The sequence below is a fragment of the Macrobrachium rosenbergii genome, chromosome 27, assembly GCF_040412425.1.
Source record: "Macrobrachium rosenbergii isolate ZJJX-2024 chromosome 27, ASM4041242v1, whole genome shotgun sequence".
NCBI classification, from domain to species: domain Eukaryota; kingdom Metazoa; phylum Arthropoda; class Malacostraca; order Decapoda; family Palaemonidae; genus Macrobrachium; species Macrobrachium rosenbergii.
In genome coordinates this window covers 4793345-4811243 of record NC_089767.1, presented here as the reverse complement: position 1 = coordinate 4811243, position 17899 = coordinate 4793345, and the positions used below count along the sequence as shown (strand labels likewise).

Sequence of the window (17899 nt, the reverse complement as noted above, 5' to 3'; positions counted from 1 at the left end):
CAGGTGCAAATTATAAAAGAATATTACTTAGTATATCAGAAAAGGTGTATGGTGGGAATCTGAGAAAGATAAATAGATGACTAGAGGACTGACGGGGGATGAGCAGTTAGAACTAAAACTAGGTACAGGGTGTGAGTGGATCAAGTTTTTGTTATGAAACGCTTATGTGACAAGCTTCAGAACAGTGTTAAGAGCTGTATGGACACAGAAAAAGATTGTCTGTCGAGAGCAATTACCTTTTTTCTGTATGCATAGAATATGTTGTAGATGAAATGAATCGAGGAACTGCTGATCCTACTCCCTTGTGTGGAGGTGAATGTTGATGTTGATTCTGAATGAAGGAAAAATTTTAAAAGCTGAGATGAAATATTGTTTGCACTGAAAATGTAGGATGAGAAAAACTGAAAGGGGTCAGAAATGTGTAGATTACATAAAGTACGAGATTATGGAATAATGGGTTGGTGAAAAATGTACATTCCTGAAGAATTGTGAGGAAGGAGAGGAAGGCCCAGAAAGTACTGGAGCGAAAGAGACTTGAAAATCCACGCGGTGAGAGGCTGTTTTCAAGCGAGATGAAAAGCCTACAGTATCACAGTATCTAGGGAGTTCAATGTGCTACTGATGGGATTCCCGTGTAGTGTGTGTGTATGAAACAACTAATGTTGTAGTAGCTTGCTGTCTGAGTGGTTCGCCCTCGATTCACGAAGACATAAAAGTGGCAATGACCTTCGTTATTGTCAACTTTTGAAATTATGCCCCTGGGTATGGGAAAATCTTAATATCATAAAGTATAAATATATGTATATATATTGTATATATGTATATATATATTATAGATGTGTATATTATATATTTATATATATATATATATATATATATATATATATATATATATATATATATATATATATATATATATATATATATATATATATATGTGTGTGTGTGTGTATTTGTATTTACAATATACATGTATATCTATCTATCTATATATATATATATATATATATATATATATATATATAATATATATATATATATATATATATATATATATATATATATATATATATATATATATATATATATTATATATATATATATATATATATATATATATATATATATATATATATATATATATATATATATATATATATATATATATATATATATATATATATTAAATATAAAATTACACGTACAACTACAGTGTGCGGGCAGGATGCACATAAAGCTAAATGGCTGTAACAGTAATATAATAATAACAATAAGCATTACATACCTTAAACAATCCCAGATGTGATACGAGAGAACATTGAGCCAGAAGAATGTGGCAAGGATGCTCATGTTACTCAGGACAGCTGACGAGGAACAAAAAAACCAAGGTTAACATTTTGAAGATAAATTCCGCAATCTATTTTACAACCACGCACCTAAGTTAACCTTAGGGTGAGAATGTAACAAGCGACAATTATTCAATATTGAACATAAAATGTATACATTACAGTCATGAAAATATTGCATACTTACACAAAATCGAGAGGAAAATATTGTTTCAGTAATGCATTCATCACAATCCTAAAAAGGTATAGGAAACACTACAAAACCTCTATACAAATAATAGACTACATAAACTAAAAAATTGGGACTGTGTGAAGTACATTAGTTAAGTGTCTCTTCACTGACATGGAAAAATTTAAAACTGACTGGAGGTGTACATGGCATTATTGGTTGAAGAACTCTTTAAAATGACATTTTCTTCAATGCTAAATAACTTTGCTAGCACTCTGCTGGGCCCGCGTTCGATTCTCCGGCCGGCCAATGAAGAATTAGAGAAATTTATTTCTGGTGATAGAAATTCATTTCTCGTTATAACGTGGTTCGGATTCCACAATAAGCTGTAGGTACCGTTGCTAGGTAACCAGTTGGTTCTTAGTCACGTAAAATAAACCTATTCCTCCGGGCCAGCCCTCTCTAGGAGAGCTGTTAATCAGCTCAGTGGTCTGGTTAAACTAAGGTATACTTAACTTCTCAACAGAATGAAATGCTCAGAAAAATACTTGTGGCGACTGGAACTTCTTTTGTGAGATAAGAACGTATGCAAGTTATCTATGTAGGTTAGCTTTGACTGGTATAAAAAAGAAGGTCAACAATTTTAAGTGTCCTGTCGCCTTGATGGATAGATTACATCAGTTCACAAATTTTGTTCCGAACGACATACAGAGTTACAGCTACCAAATCTTGGAGGCATGCACATAACAGCAGCAAACTCATAAACCTCTAAAAGGAGGTATTATTGAAGGGACAATCTACTCTTTTGGCAAATGGATAGTTGACAACTGCCAGTTTAACAAATTCATCAACTGGATGCAGAGTATTCTCTGTTCTCCATTCTTGAAAACTCCCTCATCACCAATTTTCTATACATGAAAACAAGCTGCATACCCACTTCAATACCGCCTTCAGAGCACACATGACCACCTGTATCAGTTACGTAGACCTCCATTTATGATCGTGAAGAGTCTTGTTTGCTTCCAGACGACTTTTAATCATTCTACCAATCAAAATCATCCTTGCGGAACCTACGCTCATGTGGATAATATGGTTAAAACTGGGAAGGCTCAACAGGAACATGTTAAGCACCTAGTGAACTTCAGAGAGGTTGTCCAACTCCGCAACCTTACCTTGGACATTGATAGGTCAGTCATATCAACCACATCAATGGACTTCCTTGGCTAAAGCAGCACAAATAATTCAGTCGAATCAGAAAATCTGCAACCGTTGATGGAACGGCTTTCATTTAAAGACTAACTTTCTCTACAATGTTTTTAGCACGTTCTCCTATAACTCTCCGAGCTCCCAATTTTCTCATAAATTCAGACCTCTTCAATTTTCCTTTCAATCCCAAAGTTCTGAAATGCCTCAGGAACCTCACAGAAAAGGTTGGGAATGTTGCAGTATGTATTTAACTCAAGAAAGTATTAATTTGCTGGAAAAGAGTGATGCCACCTACACAGCCATCAGTGACACTCTACTTTGAACTCGACAGACTCTCAAGAGGCACTTTTCTCTCGGTCTCTCACTCCCATCTTAACTATCTCCCACTCTTTTAGTCATTCTTATTCCACAGGTGACATACACACACGCCAATTTTTCGTTCTTTCGGCAGCCCTCTTTTCATCTTGACCTTCTGCGGTGCTAGTGCTACCTTCTTTTTTCACCTATTTTGTGATTCACTTTTACTTACATCCTGCCATCATCAGTTGCATTTGTTCCCAAATGCCTATGAAACAGAACTATTCCCATTCTCTCGCCACCCATATAAACAATAACTTGCACCATATTCCTAGCTTCCAATGAACTACATTACACTGTACAAGATTGGTAATTGAGTTAATGGCCTGCTTAACTTTATCCAAATAAATGATGTCCATGAATAATTACAGTAATAACAATCCAAATATCAGGGAGGATCTCTACTTATCTTTTCTTTCTTTGTGGAACAAATTCCTCAGTGCCTAACCACCTACACTATCAGGGTATGGGGAAAACTACAATGCTATACATTTGCTTCATGATAATAGCATTTTTCTGAAGGATTTGAATGCTAAAACTATATGTTAATATCAAGACGACAAACTACTACTTTATCCCCTCAGATTATAATGTGAGATGAGATACCAGTTTCAGTACCAATATGCATTTCAATTATTAACCCGTCCCTACTCAAACTAACATTATGGTAAATCATTTAAATGATTCTCTCTCTCTCTCTCTCTCTCTCTCTCTCTCTCTCTCTCTCTCTCTCTCTCTCTCTCTCTCTCTCTATATATATATATATATATATATATATATATATATATATATATATATATATATATATATGGTTTAGAAGAGGTACAAGGAACTACTTATTATTCTCAACCTCATACAGGAATCTGTTCCAAGTGTAAAATATCTGCGCACAATGAGGCTTCACTGAAGTGAAAAGCCAATTTATCTGCCCTTTTTCATATCATTTTTAGCATAAAAGGACTGCACCTTTTCATTCAAGAATCATTTCCTCATTAGGAAATGAGTGCGCTAGGTACCCTCGCAGAAAAGGGGTCAGGAATGTGTCAATGACAACGCAAGCTAACCAAAATTCCCATCGCGCAGAAATTTGCGTGAAGGTGGTAAGCTAAATTGCTAAAAACTTTATTCCAGAATTTTGTTTCCCTGGAGAATCAATGATTCTAAAGTGATTACTGCAGACTCCATTCCATACATGACATAAGCTAAGATAACTTTGCACAAAATAAGACTTACTCTTTTGATTTTCAAGCTGCTACGTAACAACATTTTATCATTCTAATCTTGGTAATATATTAATTAAAACAGAAAAAGAGATTCGTGTTTAAAATGAAAATGAAATGACACGTGTACATCAGGCTAGGGCGCAAGAAAGTCTGATGATGGGAACAGAGAATGACAGATCTGATGATGGGAACAGAGAATGACAGATCTGATGATGGGGACAGAGAATGACAGATCTGATGATGGGAACAGAGAATGACAGATCTGATGATGGGAACAGAGAATGACAGATCTGACGATGGGGACAGAGAATGACAGATCTGATGATGGGAACAGAGAATGACAGATCTGATGATGGGAACAGAGAATGACAGATCTGATGATGGGAACTGAGAATGACATATCTGACGGGGAACAGAGAATGACAGATCTGATGATGGGAACAGAGAATGACAGATCTGATGATGGGAACAGAGAATGACAGATCTGATGATGGGAACAGAGAATGACAGATCTGATGATGGGAACAGAGAATGACAGATCTGACGATGGGGACAGAGAATGACAGATCTGATGATGGGAACAGAGAATGACAGATCTGATGATGGGAACAGAGAATGACAGATCTGATGATGGGAACTGAGAATGACATATCTGACGATGGGAACAGAGAATGACAGATCTGATGATGGGAACAGAGAATGACAGATCTGACGATGGGAACAGAGAATGACAGATCTGATGATGGGAACAGAGAATGACAGATCTGATGATGGGAACAGAGAATGACAGATCTGATGATGGGAACAGAGAATGACAGATCTGACGATGGGAACAGAGAATGACAGATCTGATGATGGGAACAGAGAAGGACAGATCTGATGATGGGAACAGAGAATAACAGATCTGATGATGGGAACAGAGAATGACAGATCTGATGATGGGAACAGAGAATGACAGATCTGATGATGGGAACAGAGAATGACAGATCTGATGATGGGAACAGAGAATGACAGATCTGATGATGGGAACAGAGAATGACAGACCTGATGATGGGAACAGAGAATGACAGATCTGATGATGGGAACAGAGAATGACAGATCTGATGATGGGAACAGAGAATGACAGATCTGATGATGGGAACAGAGAATGACAGATCTGATGATGGGTGCAGAGAATGACAGATCTGATGATGGGAACAGAGAATGACAGATCTGATGATGGGAACAGAGAATGACACATCTGATGATGGGAACAGAGAATGACACATCTGATGATGGGTGCAGAGAATGACAGATCTGACAATGGGAACAGAGAATGACAGATCTGACGATGGGAACAGAGAATGACAGATCTGATGATGGGAACAGAGAATGACAGATCTGACGATGGGAACAGAGAATGACAGATCTGATGATGGGAACAGAGAATGACAGATCTGATGATGGGAACAGAGAATATCAGATCTGATGATGGGAATAGAGAATAACAGATCTGATGATGGGGACAGAGAATGACAGATCTGACGATGGGTGCAGAGAACGACAGATCTGATAATGGGAATAGAGAATGACAGATCTGATGATGGGAACAGAGAATAACAGATCTGATGATGGGGACAGAGAATGACAGATCTGAAGATGGGAACAGAGAATGACAGATCTGACGATGGGTGCAGAGAATGACAGATCTGATGATGGGAACAGAGAATGACAGATCTGATGATGGGAACAGAGAATGACAGATCTGATGATGGGAACAGAGAATGACAGATCTGATGATGGGAACAGAGAATGATATATCTGATGATGGGAACAGAGAATGACAGATCTGATGATGGGAACAGAGAATGACAGATCTGAAGATGGGAACAGAGAATGACAGATCTGACGATGGGTGCAGAGAATGACAGATCTGATGATGGGTGCAGAGAATGACAGATCTGATGATGGGAACAGAGAATAACAGATCTGATGATGGGGACAGAGAATGACAGATCTGAAGATGGGAACAGAGAATGACAGATCTGACGATGGGTGCAGAGAATGACAGATCTGATGATGGGAACAGAGAATGACAGATCTGATGATGGGAACAGAGAATAACAGATCTGATGATGGGGACAGAGAATGACAGATCTGATGATGGGAACAGAGAATAACAGATCTGATGATGGGGACAGAGAATGACAGATCTGAAGATGGGAACAGAGAATGACAGATCTGACGATGGGTGCAGAGAATGACAGATCTGATGATGGGAACAGAGAATGACAGATCTGATGATGGGAACAGAGAATAACAGATCTGATGATGGGGACAGAGAATGACAGATCTGAAGATGGGAACAGAGAATGACAGATCTGACGATGGGTGCAGAGAATGACAGATCTGACGATGGGAACAGAGAATGACAGATCTGACGATGGGAACAGAGAATGACAGATCTGATGATGGGGACAGAGAATGACAGATCTGACGATGGGAACAGAGAATGACAGATCTGACGATGGGAACAGAGAATGACAGATCTGATGATGGGGACAGAGAATGACAGATCTGATGATGGGAACAGAGAATGACAGATCTGACGATGGGAACAGAGAATGACAGATCTGATGATGGGAACAGAGAATGACAGATCTGACGATGGGAACAGAGAATGACAGATCTGACGATGGGAACAGAGAATGACAGATCTGATGATGGGGACAGAGAATGACAGATCTGATGATGAGAACAGAGAATGACAGATCTGACGATGGGAACAGAGAATGACAGACCTGATGATGGGAACAGAGAATAAGAAAACCTGCAACTCACCTATGAAGGAGCAGGCAAAGCTCGGGAACGTCTCTCTGTGGTTCCTGTTGACGAGTATCGTGACGAAGGCGACGAAGATTGCAGTGACAAAAGATATGATGCAACGCCCCTGAGTGTTCGCTCTCAGCTCTGTTATGCTGACGTATATAATCCACGTGATGGCCATGAATACGCAAGAGACGCTCATGAACAGCGTATCCACTATGAACTGTCTCCACCAGCAACTGGCCCCCTCCTCCTCGCCTATGTGACACAGGACCAATTTTTCGGCGACTTTCTCGCCCTCGGCGAAGGCGTCCAGGCAATACTCACTGGGCAGAATGTCCAGAGGGTATCCTGGAAGAGCAATCTTGCCAGTTTCTAGTAGGGTATAGTCGTCGTAGATTAAAGACACGGGGCATTCTGGGACGCCATGAACGATTAGCAAGTTCGAAGGCGCCACGACAACTGAATTATCGTCTTCAGAATGCAGAGTTGGCTCCCACGTAACGTCCACGTGGGGTATCTGACAAGAGCCGTTGTAGATCTGTCCTTCGGGGCAACACTTTCTGACGCAGAGTGTGTTTTCACAAGCAATTGCATCCTCCTTCCACTGTAGCACAGGGTCCTTGTAGCAGAACTCCACTGAATACTGGGGCTTTCCATCCAAGGTGCCGCCTCCGTCGGCAGCGACATCCACGCAGAACTGCTGCACGAGCTCCCAGTTATTAGTGTCGGGAGAAAGCCAGTAGAGAACGTGTATCTGGTCATAGACATGAATCTGAAGACCGTCGTCTAAGTTCAGATAGTTCAAAACGTGGTCTTCGTCGCACGTAAGGCCCCAGGTTCCGTTGAGGAAGACTTCCCGCTCTACTAACTCTTCTCCATCGACGTAAAAGGGTAGCTCTAAGGGCCCAGTGTCGAAGGGGACACAAGATTGGTTCGACAGGATGCCATATCCTGAAGGACAGCATTTCTGTAAGGCGAACTGTGGGTCACTCTGGTCCTCTGTTCTGACGCTGCAGATGGCAGACATCCACAGGCCTAAAAGAATGCAGTGCCAAGTGTGCATCGTTGTCTTCTTGTGATGCATCATCATTGAATCTGCGACCTTTCCTACCGGTGTGATCTCTGGCTCGCGTCTGTAGTAACGTGTCAGTTACCTGGCGACAGCCACAACTAAATCTGCAAAGAAAGAAATAACTTTTTAATAATAATAATAATAATAATAATAATAATAATAATAATAATAATAATACTTGCCGCTGCTAAAATGTTAAAGGGATACTTTTCACATTGTAAAATAAAGCACGACATATGCAAAATCATGTTCACATCTGCACAATGATCTACAAAATTTAGGCGACGACAGTTGATTCATACACAATTTTCAAGCAATAAAACTGTATTCAACAGGTTCTTGCGTGAACACCAGCCCACAGTTCTCGTAAAAGGAACGTGAACACTGTATCAAGATGAACACACGAGAGATTCAAAGAAAGTAAACTCGACATATTTGTCAAATTAAAATGAAAAAATGCCACTTAATGAATATCCCAACATCATGAAAATTCATTTCAGAAGCCGACGTTTGCAGTACGACCTTCAAATGGGTCGTAATATATCAATGATAGTTTTACATCAAAAAGAAAAAAATAATGATAATAATAAACGACTTATCAGATGTGACCACTGTCATAATCGGGATTATACCACCAACGTCCTCATAGTTCAACGCCATTGTTATAAAGTTTGACAGTGCGCCTCATATATACAACACAACTGATGGTATCTAGATAGCTTTTCACCGATATCTTGAGAGAGAGAGAGAGAGAGAGAGAGAGAGAGAGAGAGAGAGAGAGAGATCATGTGTGTGTGTGTATGGATAAATGTGCTATCAAGTTATCCTCCACACAAAAAATCGATGACTCAAGATATACTGTACAGCTATTGCACAGTCAGGGGTCAGATATCTTTAGACTTCGTGTGCAAAGAGACAGGGAATAATATGTGTGTACACACACACACACACACACACACACACACACACATATATATATATATATATATATATATATATATATATATATATATATATATATATATATATATATATATATATATATATATTACTCTGCCATACTGCATGCTATCTCCATCATACAAAGTAATGATTTCATACTGTCACCCTCAAGCTTCTTTCCTGACTTATTAGTGCAGCAGATAATTGCATATTTCATAAGAATCGTTCAGATAGTGAAACAAGCATGAAATTTTGCACAAGTGCTCTTTAAAGTTCCCTCTATCAGAAAAGGGCGCTGGCCACGCAAAAATTTAATATGGCGGCCAAATTCCAAGATGGCGGCCAGTATCGACAGATTTTGGCTAATTTTCACTAGAATGGCATGTATTTGCTTCTAGCAATATGGTAAAGCTCTTCCATACTATTTCTTGTGAATATTATGTTTCTGTAGCTTCCCAGTACAGTTTACCTTTAAATATGGGGGCTATATGGCTGCCAAGAAAAGGTAGAAACAATAATTATAATGAGAAATAATGCCCGTTCAACAATTATCGTTTTAAGCATGGATCTTGGTTTCTGTGGTTTTAGATCCTAATGAGGCCATCTCTTTCGAATAACTCATCAATTTTGAAGGAAAATTAATAAATGTAAAAGAGTGTATGTCTGCACACAACCAGGGCACACTGGTGACATCACTGCTGTGTAACTCAGCATGGGGTTCAGTGCCAGCTAATCCAGCTTTACTAATCCTGTAGTCTTAGACTAGTAGTTGTAGTATAGTTTAGTTTAGTGTCCCAAATGCTTTCTAACAGCCCCAGACCAGCTATAGTTAGATAGCCGCACCTGAATAGACAGGATGTGCCAGCGCGGGAGAGCCGAGCCAAGGGTATGGGGGCTGTACATGATGGTTCATGTACTTACCCGGATGGTGTACAGATCACACGGGACTTAAATGGCACTGGATGAATGATCGGGCTAGGTGTAGGAGACCGAACCTAGTTGAATCCCATACAGGAATGTGTGCTTTGTTTAAGGTGGTAAAGGATAACCCTCGGCCTTAATCAAAAGTGAAATCATGGCAGAATGTGATGCCAATCCAATATTGAGCAGTAGAAAAACAAACTGAGTTTGTGTTGTCTTTGTCAGAAGGACAAAAGAGGTGAGCATGACATCACCTCCAAGTCATCATGTCCTAGACCATGATGGGTACACAATGCTGGCAAGGAACATTCCCATGTTCAGTGAAATTAATGAAATGCCACTGATAATGGATCCAGCAAGGCTGGATGAAGGTGATGGCATAGAGGCCACTCTCAGGAAAAAATGCAGCAAAATACCATGTGAACTGTCGCTTGTTGTTTAACAACACTAAACTGGACCGTGCAAGAAAGCGACAATCCAATGACCAGACCAGCAACACTGAGACTAGTCGTGCAAAACTGCGGCCGAACCAGTCATGACAATGAAGTTTGCATTTTCTGTGAGAAAGTGGCACCTGCATCTGATCTCAGACAGGCTAGTACTAAGGGCCTTGACTTGAAATTGCGTGAATGTGCAGAGATACTTAGTGATGGCAAGCTCCTTGCTAAGTTGACTGGTGGGGATGTCATTGCACAGGAGTTTAAGTATCACCATGCCTGTCTTTGTGCCCTCTACAACAGAAAAAGGTCCTACCTGAGGAGCCTTGAGAAAGACCAAGGTAGCACTGAGTCAGAATCAGATGTGTATCCACTAGTTCTGTCAGAACTGATGACATACATTGTTGAAAACAACCTTTGTTCAGATGATCCAGTCACATTTCGGCTGGCAGATATTTGCCACCTCTACCAACAACGTCTGGAACAATTATATTGTTGAAAGTAGAATATATCCACGTTTTTCACTTGTTGAAAGTAGAATACTCGTATATCCACGTTTTTCACTTTTTAATATGAAGCAATTGCTCTGATTGAAAACTGTGCGGCAATTCCCTATAGTACTAGTATCAACTTGCAACTTTATTTCTTGAACGGTCTCCTGCAGTGATAATAAGGGTCAGTGTATCGCTAAATGAGTCTTCTCTATGATAAATAAGAGTCTATTTCTATCCTTGAAACAATCGCAGTCTATCTTAACGCTGTCTCAATTCCTGGTTTTTTAGTTTTCTGTAAAAGAAAACTATTGCCTGTCCGTCCGCAATTTTTCTGTCCGCCCTCAGATATCAAAAACTGCTGAGGCTAGAGGGCTGCAATTTGGTATATTGATCAACCACCTTCCAGTCATCAAACGTACCAAATTGCAGCCCTCTAGCCTCAACAGTTTGTATTTTATTTCAGGTTAAAGTTAGCCATAATCGTGCTTATGACAACGATATAGGATAGGCCACTACCGGGCAGTGGTTAAAATTTCTGGGCCACGGCTCATACAGCATTATACCGAGACCACCGAAAGATAGATCTATTTTCGATGGCCTTGATTATACGCTGCAGCGGCTGTACAGAATTTTTTACTTGTTTCATTTCCATCATGCTATCATTTTAATTCCGATTTGATTTCAGGTGTTTTACATTTTATTCTTTTTTATTCCTATTTCATATTTCTTTTCATCGGTTTGAAATATTGCACTTTTTAATATTTTTCTTACTTGTCTTGGTTACTTATGTGTCCACAGTTTGATGAATTACTGTGAGACAGTTTGAAGGGTAATACAGTATTTGGTTCAGTTCAGAGTATTTCTTAAAAGATACCACGTGAAACATACTGAATGGAATATAGAATTTAAGCCAAAGGCCAAGAACTGGGACCTATGAAGTCATTCAGCGCTGAAACGGAAACTGACATTAAACGGTTTGAAAGTTGTAACAGGAAAACCTCAAAGCAGTTGCACTATGAATCAGCTGTTAGGAGAGGGTTGGAAGTACGATGGGAGAAAGAGAACATGAAAGGAGGTGCAGTAAAAGGAACGAAAGGGGTTGCAGCTAGGGGCCTAAGGAAGGGACGCTGCAAAGAGGTGCACTGACGGCCCTACCCTCCTACGGGGCTTTAAATATACTGAAGATTTTCAATTCTTTGTTGCATCATGCACGGTCGTCAGACTTTGCACAGCGTAACTAAGCGAATAAATTTCACTGCTCAAGTGACTCTGTATCTACCACGTAGATGTTATTAAAATGTAACTTAGACTGGCGCAAGAGAGAGCTTTCTAGGAACAGACAAAATCCAGGAAGGAAAGAGAAACAGTGGAGTGCTGCGAGGCCTTTCGACTGTCGTCCTTTACTTAGCAGACAGTTCTACTAATTCTTCAATTGTGTTGGATTCCAGGTACATGTTTTTTTCCTTTGTAATACCCATCTGTCATTTATAGGAGTTTTCTTTGTAAGCTTACTTTTATATTTCTTCAGCCTGCTAAGTACAGGACGACAGACGAAAGGCCTCGCAGCACTCCACTGTTTTTCTTTCCTTCGTGGATTTTGTCTTTAGTTCTACATTCATCACGTTCCATATTCTCGTGATTCAGTTATACACACACACACACACACACACACACACACATATCTATCTATACACACACAAAACAAAGCCACTCCAACATCTTCTAAAAACATAACAAACATCTCACACGTCTCGAACTCTCGACCTACCCGCGCAACAACTTCTCGCTGCTGGGAGAAAGAGCGTTGGGTCTGGTATGATACATGTACCATACGCTACCGGGGTCTAAGCGATGTCAGGCAGGGCAGCCGATCGAGACACGGGTCTACCCCAAAGCCAAATCAAAAGTCCTTCAAAAGAAGGCATCGTGCTTACCCCATACAAAAATGGGAAAAAAGCACGTTAAAAGAAGAAGATATATATATAAATATATATATATATATATATATATATATTATAATCTCACACTACAAAAGCCAAGGGGTCTACATGGAACGAAAGTACCAAAGCCAAAATACGAATATCTTGCTCGTCGTGGGCAGTGTCATACCTGGGGAAAATACAGAACCTACTATAAACAAGAAGAAGAAGAAGAAGAAGAAGAAGAAGAAGAAGAAGAAGAAGAAGAAGAAGAAGAAGAAGAGGAGGAGGAGGAGGAGGAGGAGGAGGAGGAAAACAAATATCGAAGCCCATACACAAGGTACGTAGTCCAACCATGTCCACATGCGCAGTCTCCTTCATGCACCAAGAAACCCCCCCCCCCCCAACCTCGGGGATTTCCCCCAAAAAACCGGAGTTCAATCGACTCCCTCTCCGAATAAAGAGCAGTCATGTCTTGAGCCTCCTTAAAGGTATTATATTTTATTAACGATTTCGCTGTTTTAGAATAGAACAGAATATGGAATTAAGGCCAAGCGTTGGGACCTATGAGGTCATTCAGCGCTGAAAGGGAAATTGACGTTAAGAAGGATTTGAAAGGTGTAACAGGAGGAAAACCTCAAAGCAGTTGCACTACGAAAATAAGAACGGAGGTACAGTAAATGGAATGAAAGGGGTTGCAGCTAGGGGCCGAAGGGACGATACAAAGACCCTCAAGTAATGTCTACAGTGCACCACGTGAGGTGCACTGACGGCACTAACCCCCTACGGTGATTCACTGATTTCGGGCAGGCAGACCAAAAACAAAAGTTGGTGTCTTTAAGTATTGTCTAAAATTCCTGTTATATTTTCCCCCAAAAGGGCAGACTGCAGCTACAACGATTTCAAAGTAAACTGTATTATTATTTGTTAAAATTTCCATATCAGCCATAATTTCATAAATGTTTGTAGCTTCGAAATCAGCAACAATCAATATCTTGATATTAAAAAATGAAACTGCGGTCCTATTACATTCTCCAAATATTAAACAGTGCGTCGATTTCGGCAACCAAGGTGGTGTGAAATTACTTGCACGCAGATCTTTGCCCTTGTGGTAGTAAAAAAAAAAAAAAAAAAAGTTTACCTCCGCAGTTTTATCGAGTAAAATTGGTTAACTATAAAAAAAGAGTATATCACAAATCTATAAGCTTTGTTATAAAGTAATTGCGTAAGTAGTCTCTTCAATATAACGAAAAAGCAGATCAATGTTGTTCAAATGCTACAACAAACTTTCTTCTCTTACCTCACACACACAGCCAAATACACCTCCCTTCCAGCATCTAGCGTCAGGTAAGGTGGAATACATAATGCAGTGGACTGATTATGTACTTGAGTGAATAGGTGTTTGCAAAATAAGTGAAAATTCCACTGCCTCTGACTAGAAATGTAAACATCAGCGTAGCGTTTCGACATTCTCAAAAGTTTTCTCGTCCTTGACGAATCCACTGTCATTCTTGTTAATGCTGTTTATCTTCACTGACTCTGAGTGGCAGAACAGTTGCCTGGTTTCTAAATCTACGTAAGTTCTACATGACGATGTTCCCTATAAGGGAATTAGTCAGTAATCATGCGAGTCACTAGTGGATTTAAAGGGCAGGGGAAAATGGCTTTCTTTTAGAAAAACCATCAGGAGAATTACTCCGCCAAGAGTGTTGGCAACTTGCTATTATGAAAGATGGGAGAAAAAAGTAACAAGCTAATTCAAATTGAGAATTGCAAGTCAACTATATCAGTATATATATCGGTAGGACTTCAAAAAAAAAAGTATACCTTAGTTTTACCAGACCACTGAGCTGACTTCAATCTGATGAAACATCATTACCATGAAATTCACTTGGCTGGCAAAGAAAGCACCAACGTTCAGGCAGCTGCGGCAAAATGGTGAAAATGGGGAGAGTTAACCACAGTGTGTAAGGTATATTTAGACGAGGGAAAGGTTCCAATGAATGGGCGAGAAGAGCAACAGTTCCTTTGTAGGAGTCAAGGTGATAGAGACTGTAACAATTCTTTCTGCGCTGAGGAATAAAAGCTATAAATATTAATCGTAGGGTATCATGAATCTTCAAGGCAGTCAATAGTCGCGTGGGTCTCTTTTTGCAAGCAGAATTCCTTGGTTCTGAAAATATTCTCTTTTTTTTTCACGAGAATACCTAATGAGTATTCAAGCACTTTCTGCTTTAGCACGAAGGGATGCATAACCACCAAAAGATAAAACGAAAGCTGAAGGTTGACAAGTTTCTGATACATCTTGCAACTGCAAGATCACATCTCCCGTTTTTGCGATGCATCCTTCCTTCTGCATCCTGAGGCAATACTTCTAAAAAGTTGACAGACTAAATAACATACATTAAAAAAGATAAAATTATATAGTTGTTGTTGTGAATATTCTACGGATTCCATTTGTCGCCACAGAAAATGTGGAATGGAATATATACCTTCGGCCAGAGCTCTGGGACCTATGAGGCCATTCAGCTCTGAAAGGGGAAACTGAGTGAAGAAGGTTCCTTAAAGGCGTAACAGGAGGAAAATCTCAAAGCAGTTGCACTATGAAACAATTGTTAGGAGAGGGTGGAAAGCGAGATGGAAGAAAGAGAATATGAGTAGGGGTACAGTAAAAAGAATGAAAGGGGTTGCAGTCGGGGCCACCACAGAAAATATGACATAAAGTACAGGCAATTGAAATGACGCATGCGCGAGCAGCTTCTAAATCTAGGCAGAATACATCGCGTTCAAAACTCTGACCGACAATTCCTTTCTTCCTGCATCCTGAGAACGTGAGAGAAGCGCCTCCGAAGCAAAGAGTTAAAAATAAACGACGCTGAAAACAGTAATATTAGATCGTTCTGAGGGTACTAAGTCCACCAGCAAATTGTCATCGCAGACACCAGGTCACGAAATGATCAATAAACAATGACTTCTTTTTATTCATTCATTTTCTTTTCTTTTTTTTTTGTGCGTACGAATGTCACTACCGCTGACAGACTACAATGCTAATGCCTTTCATTCGCATGTCCGTCCTGCGCCCACATTCACTCATGCATACATGACTTTATGCAGAAACACCCAATCACCATATTACCAGTCTTCGCGAGATGCCTATATATATATATATATATATATATATATATATATATATATATATATATATATATATATATATATATATATATATATATAATATAGTTTGGTGAGAACAGAACACGCTAGTAGAAAATGGGCTAGGGTTAATGATAGAGGCTGAAGAGGTCTATGAAGATTGTGTAAAAGTCCAAGATAAGGTAATGGAGTCAGCAGGTGGCGCTATGGTTTTGAGAAGGCTGGAAGGAGGAGTAAAAATACCAAGTGGCAGAATAAGGAACTAAGTTGGGTAAAGTTAATACAAAAAGGCTATTAAGGTGCAACTGTAAGACGTAGGGGTGGCTTTTGTACGTGAATATAGATGAGATGGTCAACAGGACGAACTAGGAAAAGAAGGCATGTCATATAACAAGTAAAGAATGCGCCGAGGTTTCTTCGGCGCAATCGAGTTTTCTGTACAGCCGTTACAACATATAATCAAGGCCACCGAAAATAGATCTATCTTTAAGTGGTCTCGGTATAATGCTGTATAAGCCGCGGCTCATGAAACTTTAACCACTGCCCGGTGGTGGCCTATCCTATATTGTTGCCAGAAGTACAATTATGGCTAACTTTAAACTTAAATAAAATAAAAACTACTGAGGTTAGAGGGCTGCAATTTGGTATGTTTGATGGGTGGAGGGTGGATGATCAACATACCAATTTGCAGCTTTCCAGCCTCAGTAGCTTTTAAGAGCAGACAGAAAAAGTGGGAACGGACACACAAAGCCGGCACAATAGTTTTCTTTTCAGAAAACTAAAATATTCTTGTGGACGTTATTTTTATTTTCAGAAAACTACAAAATTCTTGTGGAAGTTATTGTTGAAGAGTTTTAAGAGGGCAAATAAGGGGGCTAAAGGACGTAAGCAATTCATGGGAATTAAAGTGAGATGCTGTGGTACAGCGGTGAAAGTGTGATTGGGTGGCTGACCATGGTGTGTAAGGTATGTCCAGTTGAGGGAAAGTTGGTAGCTGACCATGGTGTGTAAGGTATGTCTAGATGAGGGAAAGGTTCCAAAGAAGTGATGAGAGGAATGATTGTTCCTTTGTATAAAAGTAAAGGTGATAGAGACAGTAAGGCTTATGAGGACACAGCCTATCTGAGTATACAAAGGATTGGTAGGATTTTGACTGAGAAGGTACGATAGATGACAAGTCTGACAGGAGGGGAACAGTGTAGGTTCAGACATGGAAAAGACTGTGCGGATCGATGTTTGCTATGAAACAAATATAGGAGAAATTTAAATGGAAATGGAAAAACTTGTATGTGGGCGCATCGACCCTGAGATTTTTGAGAGAATCCACCGAGTTGCAACGTAGAAGATACTGATGATGTAAGGTAATTAGACAAATAACTGAAAACAATAAAACCTTTTTATGATGGACGTGAGGCAAGCGTTAAATAGTTTGCCAGTGGGAGAGTGACTGGTGATGTATAAAAATGGAGCTGAGACAAGGGTGCATTATATCTCCATGGCTGTTCCTAACTTCACAGAAGTTGTGTTGTGAGAAGTCAGGGAAAGGATAGTAGATGTAGGTGCTAAGTTATAGATAAGAAAACGGGTTGCAAATGGTGTGTGGAATGGCTGGAATTGGCAGATAATACAATACTGCTTGGATAGATCGATAGAATATAGGACTTAGGCCAAGGCCAAGCGCTGGGAGCTATGAGTTCATTCAGCGCTGAAAAGGAAATTTGACAGTAAAAAGGTTTGAAAGGTGTAACAGAAGGAAAACCTCGCAATTGTTAGGAGAGGGTGGAAAGGAAGATGGAAGAAAGAGAACATGAACTTAGGTACAGTAAAAGGAACGAAAGGGGCTGCAGCTAGG

The 17899-nt window shown here is 39.8% G+C and overlaps 1 protein-coding gene across 5 annotated transcripts in view; it reads right to left on the bottom strand.

Moving 5' to 3' along the window:
- Window positions 1–17899, bottom strand: part of LOC136853372 (probable G-protein coupled receptor Mth-like 2) — an 85112-nt gene that overhangs the window by 16737 nt on the left and 50476 nt on the right. For all 5 annotated transcript variants that reach the window (XM_067128789.1, XM_067128790.1, XM_067128791.1 and 2 more), the window contains 2 exons: window positions 7122–8285; window positions 1286–1364 (listed from right to left, as the gene is read on the bottom strand). In XM_067128789.1, the coding sequence (XP_066984890.1) occupies window positions 1286–1364; window positions 7122–8199 (1157 nt within the window). In that variant the 5' untranslated portion in view covers window positions 8200–8285. The remainder of the gene's footprint in view (window positions 1–1285; window positions 1365–7121; window positions 8286–17899) is intronic.